Source organism: Pleurodeles waltl, chromosome 6 (genome assembly GCF_031143425.1).
Source record: "Pleurodeles waltl isolate 20211129_DDA chromosome 6, aPleWal1.hap1.20221129, whole genome shotgun sequence".
NCBI lineage: Eukaryota > Metazoa > Chordata > Amphibia > Caudata > Salamandridae > Pleurodeles > Pleurodeles waltl.
Window position 1 is genome coordinate 1679785250 of NC_090445.1, and position 13411 is coordinate 1679798660.

Sequence of the window (13411 nt, forward strand, 5' to 3'; positions counted from 1 at the left end):
ATTTCAAGATTACAAGTTTGGAGTTCACTTATTTGCAACAATTATGTTCATCTTGCTGCTGGTAGCTGAGAACTGATGAATTTTCTTGTCTAAATAACTTAGGGCCTGATTTAGAACTTGGCAGACGAGTTACTTCGTCACAATGGTGACGGATGTCCCATCGTCTGATGTCTAAATCCCATTGGATTTAATGGGATTTCGATTTTGGCAGACAGGAAATCCGTTACCGTTGTGACAGAGTAACCCATCCACAACTTTCTAAATCAGACGTTAATGCCTACATGAAGAATAAAGTCTGCATGCTATGACTGTAAAAAATGATGTGAAATAATCTATGGTTGGCGGAGGTAACTAATATGGCAAACCTGTCTAAATAGTAACACTTGAAAAAACATAGGTTGTTTCGTTCCGAAGAGCAGAGTGTGCCATCCAGGTCACCTCTGCTTCATTAACAAACAACAGAGAACAGCATTGGTAGAGGTCTGAAAAAGGTTCTGAGATTGAGCCCGTAAGGCTGCAATATCAGTCTCTGCTTATGACACACTTAGATCACCTGTGGAATGATGAACTCCTGAAGACACGAAGACGGGGTTGAACAGACATAACTAATCAACCGATGAGAGGTTAAGTGCCCAAGGTTCTTTGACCTGACTTGTAGCAGTGACCAATCAATGAAAAGCATGCACACGTCTTCAACACACAAAAAGTGAGGAAGGCTTCTATTGGCCGATGGAAGTGGACTTCCCCCCCTCAAAACATACAACTGGATTCACAAAGGACTTTGGACTACTGGAAATCCAGGCCACGTCTGAAGATGTAAGTCGTAGGTGAAAGGTAATCTGTGCATTCCAAATCATTGTGGCATCCACTCCTATTCACTGCATTACCTAACGTCATCAATTATGTTCTTTTCAAGCCCCTGCTCGGATCCACAAAACTCCGAAATTGCCAACAGAGCAGAGCTTAGCCTTTTTTAAATAGCAAGCCCTGTGTCCCCGCTTACTGCCTGCCGCAACTGTACAATGAGGCCTTTCAAATGACATGTAGCCAATTTAACCCCAGCTGCCCCCCACCTCCCAACCCTATCACCACCCCCGGCATTGGCATTTCAGCAGCCCAGACCTCCTACCCCATTTCCCCATTGTTCACTTCTCTCCACACTTGATGTGCACAAGCAGGCTTGGCACTAAAAGTTTCCTTTGCAATCTTAACGTGAAATTAGGGGTCATTAACTGAAATTATGCTTCCATTAAAAATGCCTTTATTCATATAATTTTGTCGCTAAAATGCTCCATTGTCATTTCAATCTGAACTCTTAACATTTCAAATAAAAATCTGAAATAAAACAAACAGTCAAGCAGTGAGATACCCTTTTTATCTATAAATGTTATTGAAATCCCCCCTTACTGTGAATGAAAAATTAATGCAGGTACTCAAGCTTTGATAACACTATTTTTCGTATGATATGTGCTTCTGCCAATACCTTTCCATGCAATTTCAGAGATGTAACTCGCTATTAGATGCATAATTAGCTATATGGAAAAATTGGTACCGTGAAAATATAATGTGCAAACTAGGGCCTTAGCTGGGGTGAAGGTGGTGTTGCCCGTCAACAGCTGCAGGGAAACTGTACCAGACAGATGTAGAAGACTTGAGCCTATCCCAAAATATCACATCTGCATTACAAGTCCTGCAGTCACAATTTAAATATAATTTACTACCCCTCACCCCCAACCATGTATGTGCATAATCTGTGGTTCATCTATCTAGAAATCCCCATATGTGCAAAGCCAGGGGTTCCCAAACCTTTGACTTCTGTGGACCCCCACTTTATCACTACTGGAATCCGGGGACCCCCACTGGATCATTATTGGAATCCAGGGACCTCTAATCTGTTAATATTATTTAATTTTCTAAGCAGTCACAGCCCCCCTGAGGAGGCTTCCCGGACCCCAGGGGTCCCCGGATCGCAGGTTGAGAACCACTGTGCTAAGCATTAAAAATATCCTTTTTATCAGGACGTGACCTCAACGTCAGTAGCAGTAAGAACTCGCCGCAATTGTGTTTTCGCAGCAGGGACCGAAGGCTCAGAGAATCCTGCAGAAAGTAAAGAAAAATGCTTAATTGAGGAATCTCACAAAGAAGCTTGCAATGATAATGGCTTGTGTTACAGCGGGAAGAACAAAAGGTCACACCAACTCTTCTTTCCAAAACAGCAGTAAACACAGGCTCAAAATGAGGGCATCTGTTTATGGCAAGCAGGCCTGAGTTCAAACCTGATTTGTGACTGGCACCCAGTACTGGAGACAAGGGGCAAGTCCAGCACAAGCTGAGCTGGACTGAGATAGTAGAAGATCTCTGGAGCAAGCAACAAGGCTGCTGGCAAGTGTAAACCACAAGGGTGTCAACTGAGGCTCTCCGTCTACAGCCCTGGCGATAGAACAGCCACCTAAGTTGTGATGCCTCACCGGTGGAGTGTGGTGTCCTGAGAATGAATCAGTTAGTGTCTTTGTTGGTTCAGACATAGATGTGCTGACCCTTAAATACTTTTAATGTCAAACAAACATTGCTCTTACAGCATTTGCTGCCAAAAGACAAGTACTGATTCAAAACACTCAGGCAGCACCAACCAAACACTGCCAATCTCCAAATGTTTCTGTACTCTCTGGGCTTGACTCTGTGAAATGTGGCTTTGCGGGTTCAAGTTGTTTGACAAGGAGTCGGGGAGGAGATCGGATCAGGTGTTCAAGGCAGGCGCCTCCCTTTGGAGTATGTGTGACTATAAGGGGATTCCCCCTCCCATAGACCACGAGCAATTAGCCTACCAGGAATAGGACTACCGTGGTTAAGCTGCCCACAGGTAGGCCTCCTTTCGTTTCCTCACTAGAGCACCTCTGTAGGAGGTAATCCCCCTTACTTGAATATTTAATTTAACATAGAGATTTAGGGATCCCAGGCCCTGACAAATGCCCCCAGAACTCCTTTGGCTCTCCGTAGCGGGCAGAAACATGTTGGCCATGCATCAACAATTAGGTGACCCTTCGAGTCAATATTCTCAGTAGGTGTCCCATCACTTCTTTTATCCCTACCAGCAGTCACCACGATTAAAGGTGTACCATTACACAGGTGACTGATTAGGTATTTTAACATTTTCCCCATCACCACTGGATCCCTTGTTTATTCAGATAATTCTAATTTCAGCACTCCCCCCTAGTTCTTTTAACATGGATGTTGAGTCCGCCCAGGTGGCATTGTCCGATCTGGATTGGGCTAGGTGGTCATATGATGAAGCAAGGCACTATAATGTGTGTGAGACCACCTGGTCCGTAAAGGAAACTTTCCCTTCCTCTTCACAGTAACCCTTGTAACACCACCAAGTCTCAAATTCTGGGACTCAAGCACTAAGGGCAACCTCTTTGCCACTGGTCCCCTCACTACACCCCATACTCCTTGTGTATATGGTTCAAGTTGGTTTACTCCTCCCCAGTAGGTCTCAATGGTTGGAGTATCTTGTCTTGCTTTGGGGGACAGGCTCACAGATACTAACTAGCCTCTGTAGCAGGACGTTCAGGCAGGAGGACTCCATGACAGTAAAGCAGGAATGTCTCTCTGCGACTGATGTGTAACAGAGCTGCTGCACTCCACACTAGTAGGCAGTGTGTAGTCCAGTGAGAAAACAGGTCTGCTTTGCTTGTCGTCAAGTTACCTCCTAGATTCTGTTGCACATTGTTGGGTACTCAATGGGTAACTCTGGCAATATTATGTTTTCGTGGCCACTGTGTCCAAAGTGGAAGGTAAGGGACATTGCGTTAAAACCACAAAAACAGTCCAGCACAAAGAAACAAAAGTTTCTTCTTGGATGGCTTTTGGCAGGTTGGTTTCATCAACCTGATGAAAACCGTTCTAAAAGAAAAATGTATCAACAAAGGTCTTGTTAAATAAATCAGTCAGAACTAATGTCTTTGTGTTTGGTTTTCATCAAAATCATACACAATTGCGTCACCAACCTATCTACTAACCTATTGAAGAAGAGTGGACATCCCCAAATCTCTAGCAAATTAGTTGAAGGCCAGTAAAATCCGGCTTAAGCATTCTTGCTTTTAGCATTGCTTCTTTTTAGCAATCCTACTAATGGTAATCAATATAGTTTGTAGTTCCAATTCGACTTGCCTTTCCATTCTAGCTGGATATATGAGGGCCTTGTAAACAACGTATTATCTTATCTTCTAAAAATCTTCATGTGATGAATGGAAAACCTCAACAGTAACTTCTTATGCTTTCTCCTCCATTCCAAGAGTGGGTTCTGAGGTTGAGATGACCTCCTATGCCACTGATGTGTCTTCCATTATCCTGTCTTGGCCCTGACTGGGCCAATCACAATGGACTACAAGCCTTCTTACATTCCCCTTCTTTAGTAACTTATCAGCACCCTTAACTGAGTTGACGGGGAAGCAGCTCTGATTCTCGGATCATGTCACATTGAAGGGTACACCTTTTCACAGGAAGAGGACCTGAGATGTTGCAGTGCACACAATTAAAACCCAGTGAGGTTCTTGAAAGTAAGACATTCTCCCTTTATGATATAGTGATCTGAATCATCAGATCTCCCTGCCATTCATGAACCTTTATTTTGGAGAACTTTAGAGTTAGGGACCTGTAGGACAAATTCTGGATTGAATTTCTTTTTTTTACTGTAACTGTTGGATGGAGTTAAGATCCCAGCTTGGATTGTTTTTTTATATTCATTGCTTCTATTCTATAAAACAAAGTGACTACTTCCAAATTTGTAGTTTTTCAGACACAACCCATCATGTCTGGGACACTGATCTCAGACAAGCTCTGGGTATTCTACACAACCATCTCAACATTGAAGTGTTTTCAGGTCTTCCTTCAGAGCGGACACCTTTCTCCATCCATCACGGCGTTTGCAATGTCTTCCAAGCATTCTGACAATGCACAAACGCCTCTTGACTCTTTCAGGCTGTTTTGGTTCATTCACTGACTTTCCACCCTTGCCTTGTGTGTCTCTACTGAAGGGTTTGCGGAGTCTAAGGCTTTGTAGTGATCCTTACGGCTTCCTGTGCCATTGCAGTCTCTGCTCCTCTACCACAGGCATGAGCATTGCATGATCTGTTCCCTGCTGATGGCAGCAGAGGGGCCTTTCAACAGTACAGTAGCTGTCCTTTTGTGTGCCAAACCGTTCCTTGATAAGATGGCCTTTCGACATTTTCTATAAGATACTTATCATCTATGACTCCTTTCATAAGGAGGTGACTTGGGTCCCTTGTCTTGATGTATGGTTTAAACCCAGGCATGTTAAATAAGGGCTGCTGAAGTTCAGCCCTATTGATACTAATCAACTATGTACTTTATGGAGCATCCCACTGTTTTTGGAGAGAGGTATGGAGGAAATTCTCCCAGGATTAAGTACCCTCCTTAATCTGTCTTTTGCAATGGGTCAAGTCCATAATGAGCTGGAAACAGGCTATCGTAGAGCCGTTGTTAAAAAGAAACCTTCCCTTGATCCCACAAAACCAGAAAACCAGAGGCCAGTCTCTTTGCTTCGGTTTTTCACCAAAGTGGCTGAAAAACATGTGAATGATCAGCTGTTGGATTTTACTGAAGCAAAAGAGCTACTTCATGAAATGCAATCAGTCTTCTTTCCCTATTCAGTACGGAATCTGCCTTGTTGCTAGCTTCTGAATCTTTGAGACAGATAGCAGACAAGGGGAAAACTGCGGCCCTGATCATGTTCGACTTAAGTGCAGCCTTCAACACCCTTCTTCCAAATTATGTTATTTCAACAGTAGTGGAAGTATGGTGTGGGAGAGCTGGCCCTTCAGTGGTAAGCCTCCTTCCTCCAGAATCGCATCTTTCGGATGGTTCAACAACCATTTCATTCAGAGATGGTGTCCCTGCTGCAGGGGGTACCACAAGGGTCATCTCTGGGCCCTACTCTGTTAACTCTTTATATGTGTCCTCTTGCTGATGTCATCGGGTGTTATGGATTTAATATTGTTTCATACACAGATGATGCATAGATTGTCATTACTCTCTCCCAGGATGGAGGAACATCTGCAGCCCAATTTACATCTTGTCTGACTGACCTTGTAGAATGGATGTCCCAGAGCTGTCTCAATATTAATGGGGAAAAAACTGAGGTCCTGCTAATTGGGAAACAACCTTCAATTTTGCCTTCTTCTTGGTGACCAGAGATTCTAGGGCTTGTACCAGTACCTCAGGTGGAAGTGAAGAATCTTGGTGCATGGTTCGACACCAAATTACCTTTCGAAAACCAGATTTCCTGCTTGGCAGTAAAATGTTTTGGCATTCTTAAAACTCTAAGTGGACTCATTGGCTTTCTCCCACTGGAGTGGAGGAAATCTGTATTTCAAGCCTTAGTGATGTCAAGGCTAGATTATTGTAACACACTGTATCTTGGTGTATCACAAAGCTGTTTGTCAAAACTTCAGAGAGTGCACAATTCTGCTCGATATTCCTAGACGGGTGACTATGGGGTCTGCTCTTAACAAGTTACACTGGCTCCCTATTGGTAAGAGAATCCCCTTTAGAGCTCTGTGTTTCTGTCACAGAATCTTGAAACAGAAAGGCCCACGATATCTTCACAATTTGGTAATAAGGTATGTTCCGAACAGACACCTGAGATCCACCAGTGCGTTTCGAGTTGTTGTTCCTAGAACCCCAAGAGTGCGAATGGGGGGTTTCTCTTTCAGATTCCGTGTTCCTAAACTCTGGAACGTCTTTCCCTCTGATCTAAGGTTGGAAACCTCTGCAGTAGCTTTTCAGAAGAAACTTAAGACAAGGTTTTTTTGAGCAATTGTAGCATCTTTGTCTCTGGCCATGGGTGGAGCCGGCTCCCTGTTTTGCGGTCAGCTCTGGAACACCCCTTTTGGAGTAACCATGTTCTTTACAAATCATTTATTATTATTATTATTAGTATACCCTTGTCCCATTTTCCTCAATACACAGAAGTAGCTGCACTCTATTGGAATGCATTTAAGTTATTTTGAGTACCCAGTTCTGTGTCACCTCCTTGAAGTCTAAAGATCCTTGTCTTTATGTCGCCCAGCTAGGCCTGGATACTAAATAGTCTTTATCTACTTCCTCAACCTCCTGTGTAGTGTTTTGAGAGATGCTAAGAAAGGCCTATCTTTTTGTAGGGCAGACATGGCCTGTGGACCTTGTGTGTTCTTTTGGTGTTTTGTGGCTCAAAACCATTGTGTTTAGATGTTTGGAGTCAAGGACGGCTTTTCAGGGCCTCGCAGGGCCACTTTTATGTGTATTTTTATAATCAACAAAAGTAGGTTTAGCCTTTTTTGAGGTTATTTATATAATCACAAAAGCAGACCTTGCCTGATTTTGGGATATATTTATAATGAGGCAGGTAACGTCAGCCATCATTGTGTGGCACGATATGCTGGATTTCCAACAAATGTTTCTCGTGACATTTGTTTTTATTTTGAAAATAGTTCTGAAGCAATCAAAGACTAGAGTTGGGGGCCACGTGACATATGTGACCTGGGCTTCATTAAAGTTTCCAATAGGGGTTTTTGAACATGTTTGTTGCCTTCTTGTGCTATGTTTCTTTTCTTAGGTTTGCCCATCTATACTAAACCAGCGTGATGTCGACCAGTGTCTCTGGGATATACTAAGAGGAAGGAGTGGTCAATAAGCCCCAAGGCAATGGCTTTCTTTGTTCCTTGCCTTGCTGTGCCAATTTACGTTCTGTGACTGGTGATCTCAATTGATGTTTTTCAGAGGCACGGGTGGAAAGGCTGCATACAATGATTTAGACACCCTTGTTCACAAATGCCTGATCCATGTTCTGTACCAGAGAGGATGTGGGTGACCACCGACAGGGTTAAGGTCACTGTGGGAGCTAAAGAGGCATCGGCCCTTTCCCATGGTAAACAAAACCAAGGGCATGCAATCATGCAGCACCATTCAAACCCAGATGAAGGTCACAACTGATTATATTTCCATTCCTTCACGGTAGGCGGTGGCCCTCCAGAATCACCAGCCACTACCACACTTAATGGGCTGGGCCACAGTGAATGAAGATGGGTGTGGGGACTGCTGACACAACATCTCTCTACCTTGCCATCCTAGCCAACAGGATGTAGTCTCACGTAAAGAAAGTTTGAGTTGCTATATTCTGAAAAATGTGCAGATGGTAATGTTGCTTCTTCATAGAAAGATCCCATTTTGGTTAATCCTAACTCCAACCAAACCAGTGCTAGACATGAAGTATCCTGTACCAATAGTCAGCTCAGGAATTTGCTAACAATAAAACCTTTGACAGGTATGATTTGTAATGAGTTAAAATGAGGCCACCATAAGAGCTAAGAGACATCCCCACAATGGTATATGAGTGAGAAGAACTGACTGAGGACCTTGGGATGTTGGAAAGTAACAAAGGTGAGCTGGACAGACCAAGAGAGATCTAGAGAGGGCATTGCAATGGAGGCAGCAGAACATGGATGATCCTAATAGGATAATGGAGAGGCTGAGGAGACAGAACTTCAACTACATAAGTGAATCTTCTAAACTCAATTGCCAGCTATTGGAGGGGTAACCAAATCCAAACAAACCATGACAAATCCAAATTAATGTCTGGGGCAGCCACATAGCAAAGAATGACATGTTCATAGAAAATCACAGTGGATCAAGTTGCCAGCTTCCCATATCTAGCAATCAGGTTAGCTACCCTCCTGTTCTGGGAAAAGGTATTTCACAAGTAACTGAAAAGGCAGATATCTCAGTCAAAGCATCTCCTATTGACAAATCATTCAGGAGCACGAATAACACATTAACAGTATCCTCCAAGCTAAGGTTGACCCCATCATTTTATATAAAACAAATATGGGCAGTACAGTGCTTCCCAAAAGAACCCTGGGAGTTCTGCAGCGCTGTAGAAGAAGACACTGCATCTAAGCCAAGCACTGCACCAAGCGTAATGTCAAGGGTACTCTATGGCAATTTTATTTCCACCTGTCCCAAGGGAAAAGTAGGATAGCCAATACATTTATACGTTACCATTATTGGCAACCCTTTTACTATTTCCACAAGCCACAGTGCAAGTCAAAGAAAGGCGGTGGTCCAGCCAGTGCGGATGCAGAGCTGTGTAATCAGGAGGTAAGGTTAGGGCCCAACCACTCCCTAGCCTGGCTCACACCGTCTGCACAATCTGACTTTGGGACTATCACTTATATTTTTACAAAGTAAACACTGCTACAAGGCACCACTGAATCATAACCTGTAGGTAACATAAAAGAGGAGCCAGCTTGGAGAACAAACAAAACAAAATAGAAACATAACTCAGTGGAGACGCGGTGCAAGAAGCCTGGACAGTCCCGCAGCCCCGGGACAGAGAACTCCAAGCCCAATAGCTGGTTTTGTGGTAAGCTCAAGAGATCCAGATATTATTACCGCTCAGCACAGGGTACGCAGGTATCAATCCCGCCTAATGGCACTACTGGTCCAAACAGCCTGTCATCTGCTTTGGTTACGAGGGCATCTGCTCAAAATGTTTATTCCCACGTTTTCTCCTTGATTACAATCAGCAATAATTCCAGCATCTTGGAAATACTATATTGCAAACCCAGATCATTAGAAAGGATAACAGGTATCCTCTTCTACCCAACCCCATTGCATGGGAGGGTTAATTGATATCTAGTATAAACTGTGTGCCAGAATCCTTTTGAGCGAATTAGACAGAATTACAAAATAACTTTTTTAATCATGGTCCAAACAGAAATTCATTTGAAAAGTGCATTGCTTTGTACGTGCTTGGTCAGCTTTGAAGCAGCATTTGATGGAATTGCATGGCATAGTTAGGGCTAGATTACAGAGCAAGCTATTTACCTGGGGTCTTGCCATCAGTCAGTTTTATGTCACCAAGGTTTGAACTGAATTGAATTGAATGCTAACCCTGCTCTTTCAGCTAAGATAAAAGATCCAGGGTTCAAACAAGGGTGATTGTAGGAACCCTGTTGTTCAGGCTCCATGTGTTTCATCCCTTTAGTCACTCTCCCCCCCCCCAGGTAACCTAGGAAGAGAGGCAGTGCCTATCCTGCAGTATGGATGCACAGACCGCTGTCCTACTGGATAGAAAAAGAATCAGCCTGCGAAGAGCAATAAACCTTCTAGATGTTAACTGTAAGGAACACAAGATGTCGATTAATATGAAGACCAAAGTCTAATGTTTCCCTGAGAACATCATATACCTCGCAGATGGATTTAAAACAAAAGTCTAAATGTAGAGCGGGAACCAGCACATTCATATGTGGATGTTTGGTTGGAATAGATGGGTGAACATTTTTCACCATCCGGCCTCCTTAAAGTTTAAGACAACAGTAAGCTCTACGCAGAATTCTGAATAATGTCTCACATCCATCCCTAGCAGCAACATTAGCTATTTATAAAGCAAAGCGGATGTCCTCCCCTGTATACGTGAATGAAGCTTACCTGGGGAGGTTCACCACATGGTTGGTTCAGGGTCAGCGCACTTGACAGCAGTTTAGGCTTCCTAAGGAACATATCCGAGCACAAATCCTGTAGGAGTTTAGGCTACTGAGGCAAGACTGGGCACCAGAGGTCAGCTTTTTAAACTCACAATAAGTGGGCCACACCCATTGAGTCACTGAAATACCTTTTATGGGCTGAGCTGTCCCTCAAGGAAGAGACTTGGCAGATTAAGTCATTAGATAACCCTAAAAGGGACTTTTCAGAATTGAGCAGCCATAAATAATTGAAAGACAAATCATCCCAGCGGAACGGTTACATTTTACACCGGCCAATGAGGACTCTCTGAATTTTGCCAAAAATAAAAAAAAATCTTGACTTATTTTGGAGTCATATGGCTGGAATTTGTGACATAAATATATTTTTGTGTTGGCACATTTGAATGTGAAGTGCACGTTTATGAGATTCCAATTTTGTGCTTGACTACTTGGTGAACTTGGGGGCTAAAAATATTTCCATCCTAGAAGAAGTGCAGGATTTTTAGATACAAATCTTTATAACATGTGGGAATCTTTATTACACGCCTTGTGGACCAGCCTGAGTCCAGATTATGAGTGAAAGAAGTTATTAAAAGCACTTTTTTTAAACTTAGGCTTTCATACCTGACAATCCACTTTTCTAAGATGGTTAGGAATGTGTAATTGGTGAGCAGATGTAATGATTACATGGACTCTGTAACTAAAACATTGTATCAGCACAAATGCCATCATCGCCCTACATTTTACTAATTTGATGATAGTTTCTGTAAAAGAAAGTGATCTGGTAGAGTGATAAGTTAACTGGTTGTGATCTTTTTAACAAGTGTTTTAAACCTGTATGTGTATTTCAATGACTTTAATGAGTAAACAAATAAAGGTTTGGTTTTTGACTTTGACAGAATAATTAGAGAGCACCCAAGATAGATAATAGGAGACAATAGAGTATAACGGGGGACTTAAAATGTGACGCTCAACCTTTGGCGTTGTTGTAAGCTTGTTCGGAAGGAGTCTTACCACAGCTGTAGAACGAGCTTGTAGCGGGGAGAAGGGTTCTCTTATGCTTTCCTTGGACAAGATTGTTTCATTTGTCTTCTTCCACCACAACCCCACGTTTTTGTCTTTTATTTTTTTTACTTTTGCTTTTTAAAGGCGGGAAAAGGAACTGAGTAAAGTTTTCAAATTAGATTATATGGGAGTAAGGGCAGGCATCTTAAAAAGTTGTCTCTGTGGGGAGACACAGCATGAGTGCTTATGTCGAAAGTGCAGAATAAAAAATTAAATTCGACATTACAATTGTCAAATTTACAAAATGTTGTCTCGTGTAAAATAACGCCACTCGCCACACCCACCCTCTCGTGTCTTCATTCACCCTCAAGTATCAATGAAACCATGTCAGAGGCTGATATTTTATAAGTCACACTTTACAAGCAAGACTTAGCAGCACAGGTAAACATTGTCATGCCACTAAAAGTCATATAAACAAGAATTCTAAATACCCAGGTCCGAACATCTCTTATCTGCCAGCGTTATCACATCTCACAAGCAGAACCCAGGTAGTCCCTGGCGCAGTAGTTCTTCCTGAAACAGATTTTGCGCAGTGAAACAGTAAAAAAACGAGTAATCAAATTTCAAAGAATCCAGAGTATGTCTGCAAAACGTACTGTCTCTTTTTGGGAGAACACGGAGAAATGAAAGCAGCTGGGGAGAATAACTGCAAGGAATCAGAGGATGGCTTTGGCAACCAGGATGGGAATTTGCACACGGTGCCTTACCTTAAAATACAGAAGCAGCTCTTGGCCCCCGACGATAAGCGGCAGAATCCGAACCTCTGCTTGCTGTCAAGGTCAGTGAGCACGAATGTAAAGTTCTGGCCAACTTGGCTGGCTGCGAGGCTGGGGGTCCAGAGGGGAGAAAACAGACGATTGTGACTATGCAGCGAAGTGAGTGATACAGGCAATGAGATCACATCAAGGCATTGAACCATCAGTGTTTCCTTGGGGTGAGGTGCTCTACACAGACATCTACTAGGCCGGTGGTTCTTAACCTTTTCACTTCCGTGGACCCCCACTTAATCATTACTGGAATCCGGGGACCCCCAGTGCATCAGTAATGGAGCCCGGGGACCTCCCACTAAAACATAATGGAAAGCCGGCCACTCTGGCGTAAGAAATTTCTATAATTTGAACCTCAAAACAATAAATAAAAATCCAGAAACAAGCATTCGTCAGACAAATGCACAGATAATGAAATATTTTATTTAATTTTCAAACAACTATTAAAAGGAAAATCTATATTTTAATTTTAAGGGAAGAGGGGAGTGGAGATTCCATTGAGGCTACCCATCACCCACACTATGTGCAGTTGCACGGCTCCCACAAATCAATCTGAAGAAACCAACTTAAATTTTAGCCGCCGACTTCAAATTCTTTCACAATGAAAGAATGTTTTACATTTTCAAATTCTTCATTTTGCTTCTTTATTTATTTATACTTTAATAATATGGTAACGGACCACACGTTAAGAACCACTGTACTAGGCAAATGCAAACACATTCTACAAGACGAATGTTCTGTAAAATATAAACTCAGTGGCCCCAAGATGCTGTCCTTAGATGCTGTGTATCCCTGTCCAATTTCACTTTAAAGAAAAAAAAATGCATAATAAATTGAGACCCAACTTTTTATGTATGAATGTGTTATGTATAAAAAAAGAAAAGAATATCAGGTTTCCTCATTCTATTAAAAAAGTGCTTTCAATTCCAAAAATGAAAAACGTCTAAGTCTACTGGAATAAACTCACTCAGTGCTACACGGAGACAAGAGTAAGATTTTGACCTCTATATAAAATTCCGTAAAAGTAAATAAACAGTTGGAAAAAAGTTGTGAAAG

General features: G+C 42.5%; 1 protein-coding gene across 4 annotated transcripts in view; it reads right to left on the reverse strand.

Moving 5' to 3' along the window:
• The window catches only part of DENND1A (DENN domain containing 1A), a 1115636-nt gene that overhangs the window by 757896 nt on the left and 344329 nt on the right, over positions 1 to 13411 (reverse strand). For all 4 annotated transcript variants that reach the window (XM_069241713.1, XM_069241711.1, XM_069241712.1 and 1 more), the window contains exon 5: positions 12296 to 12415. In XM_069241713.1, coding sequence (XP_069097814.1) covers positions 12296 to 12415 — 120 coding nt within the window. The remainder of the gene's footprint in view (positions 1 to 12295; positions 12416 to 13411) is intronic.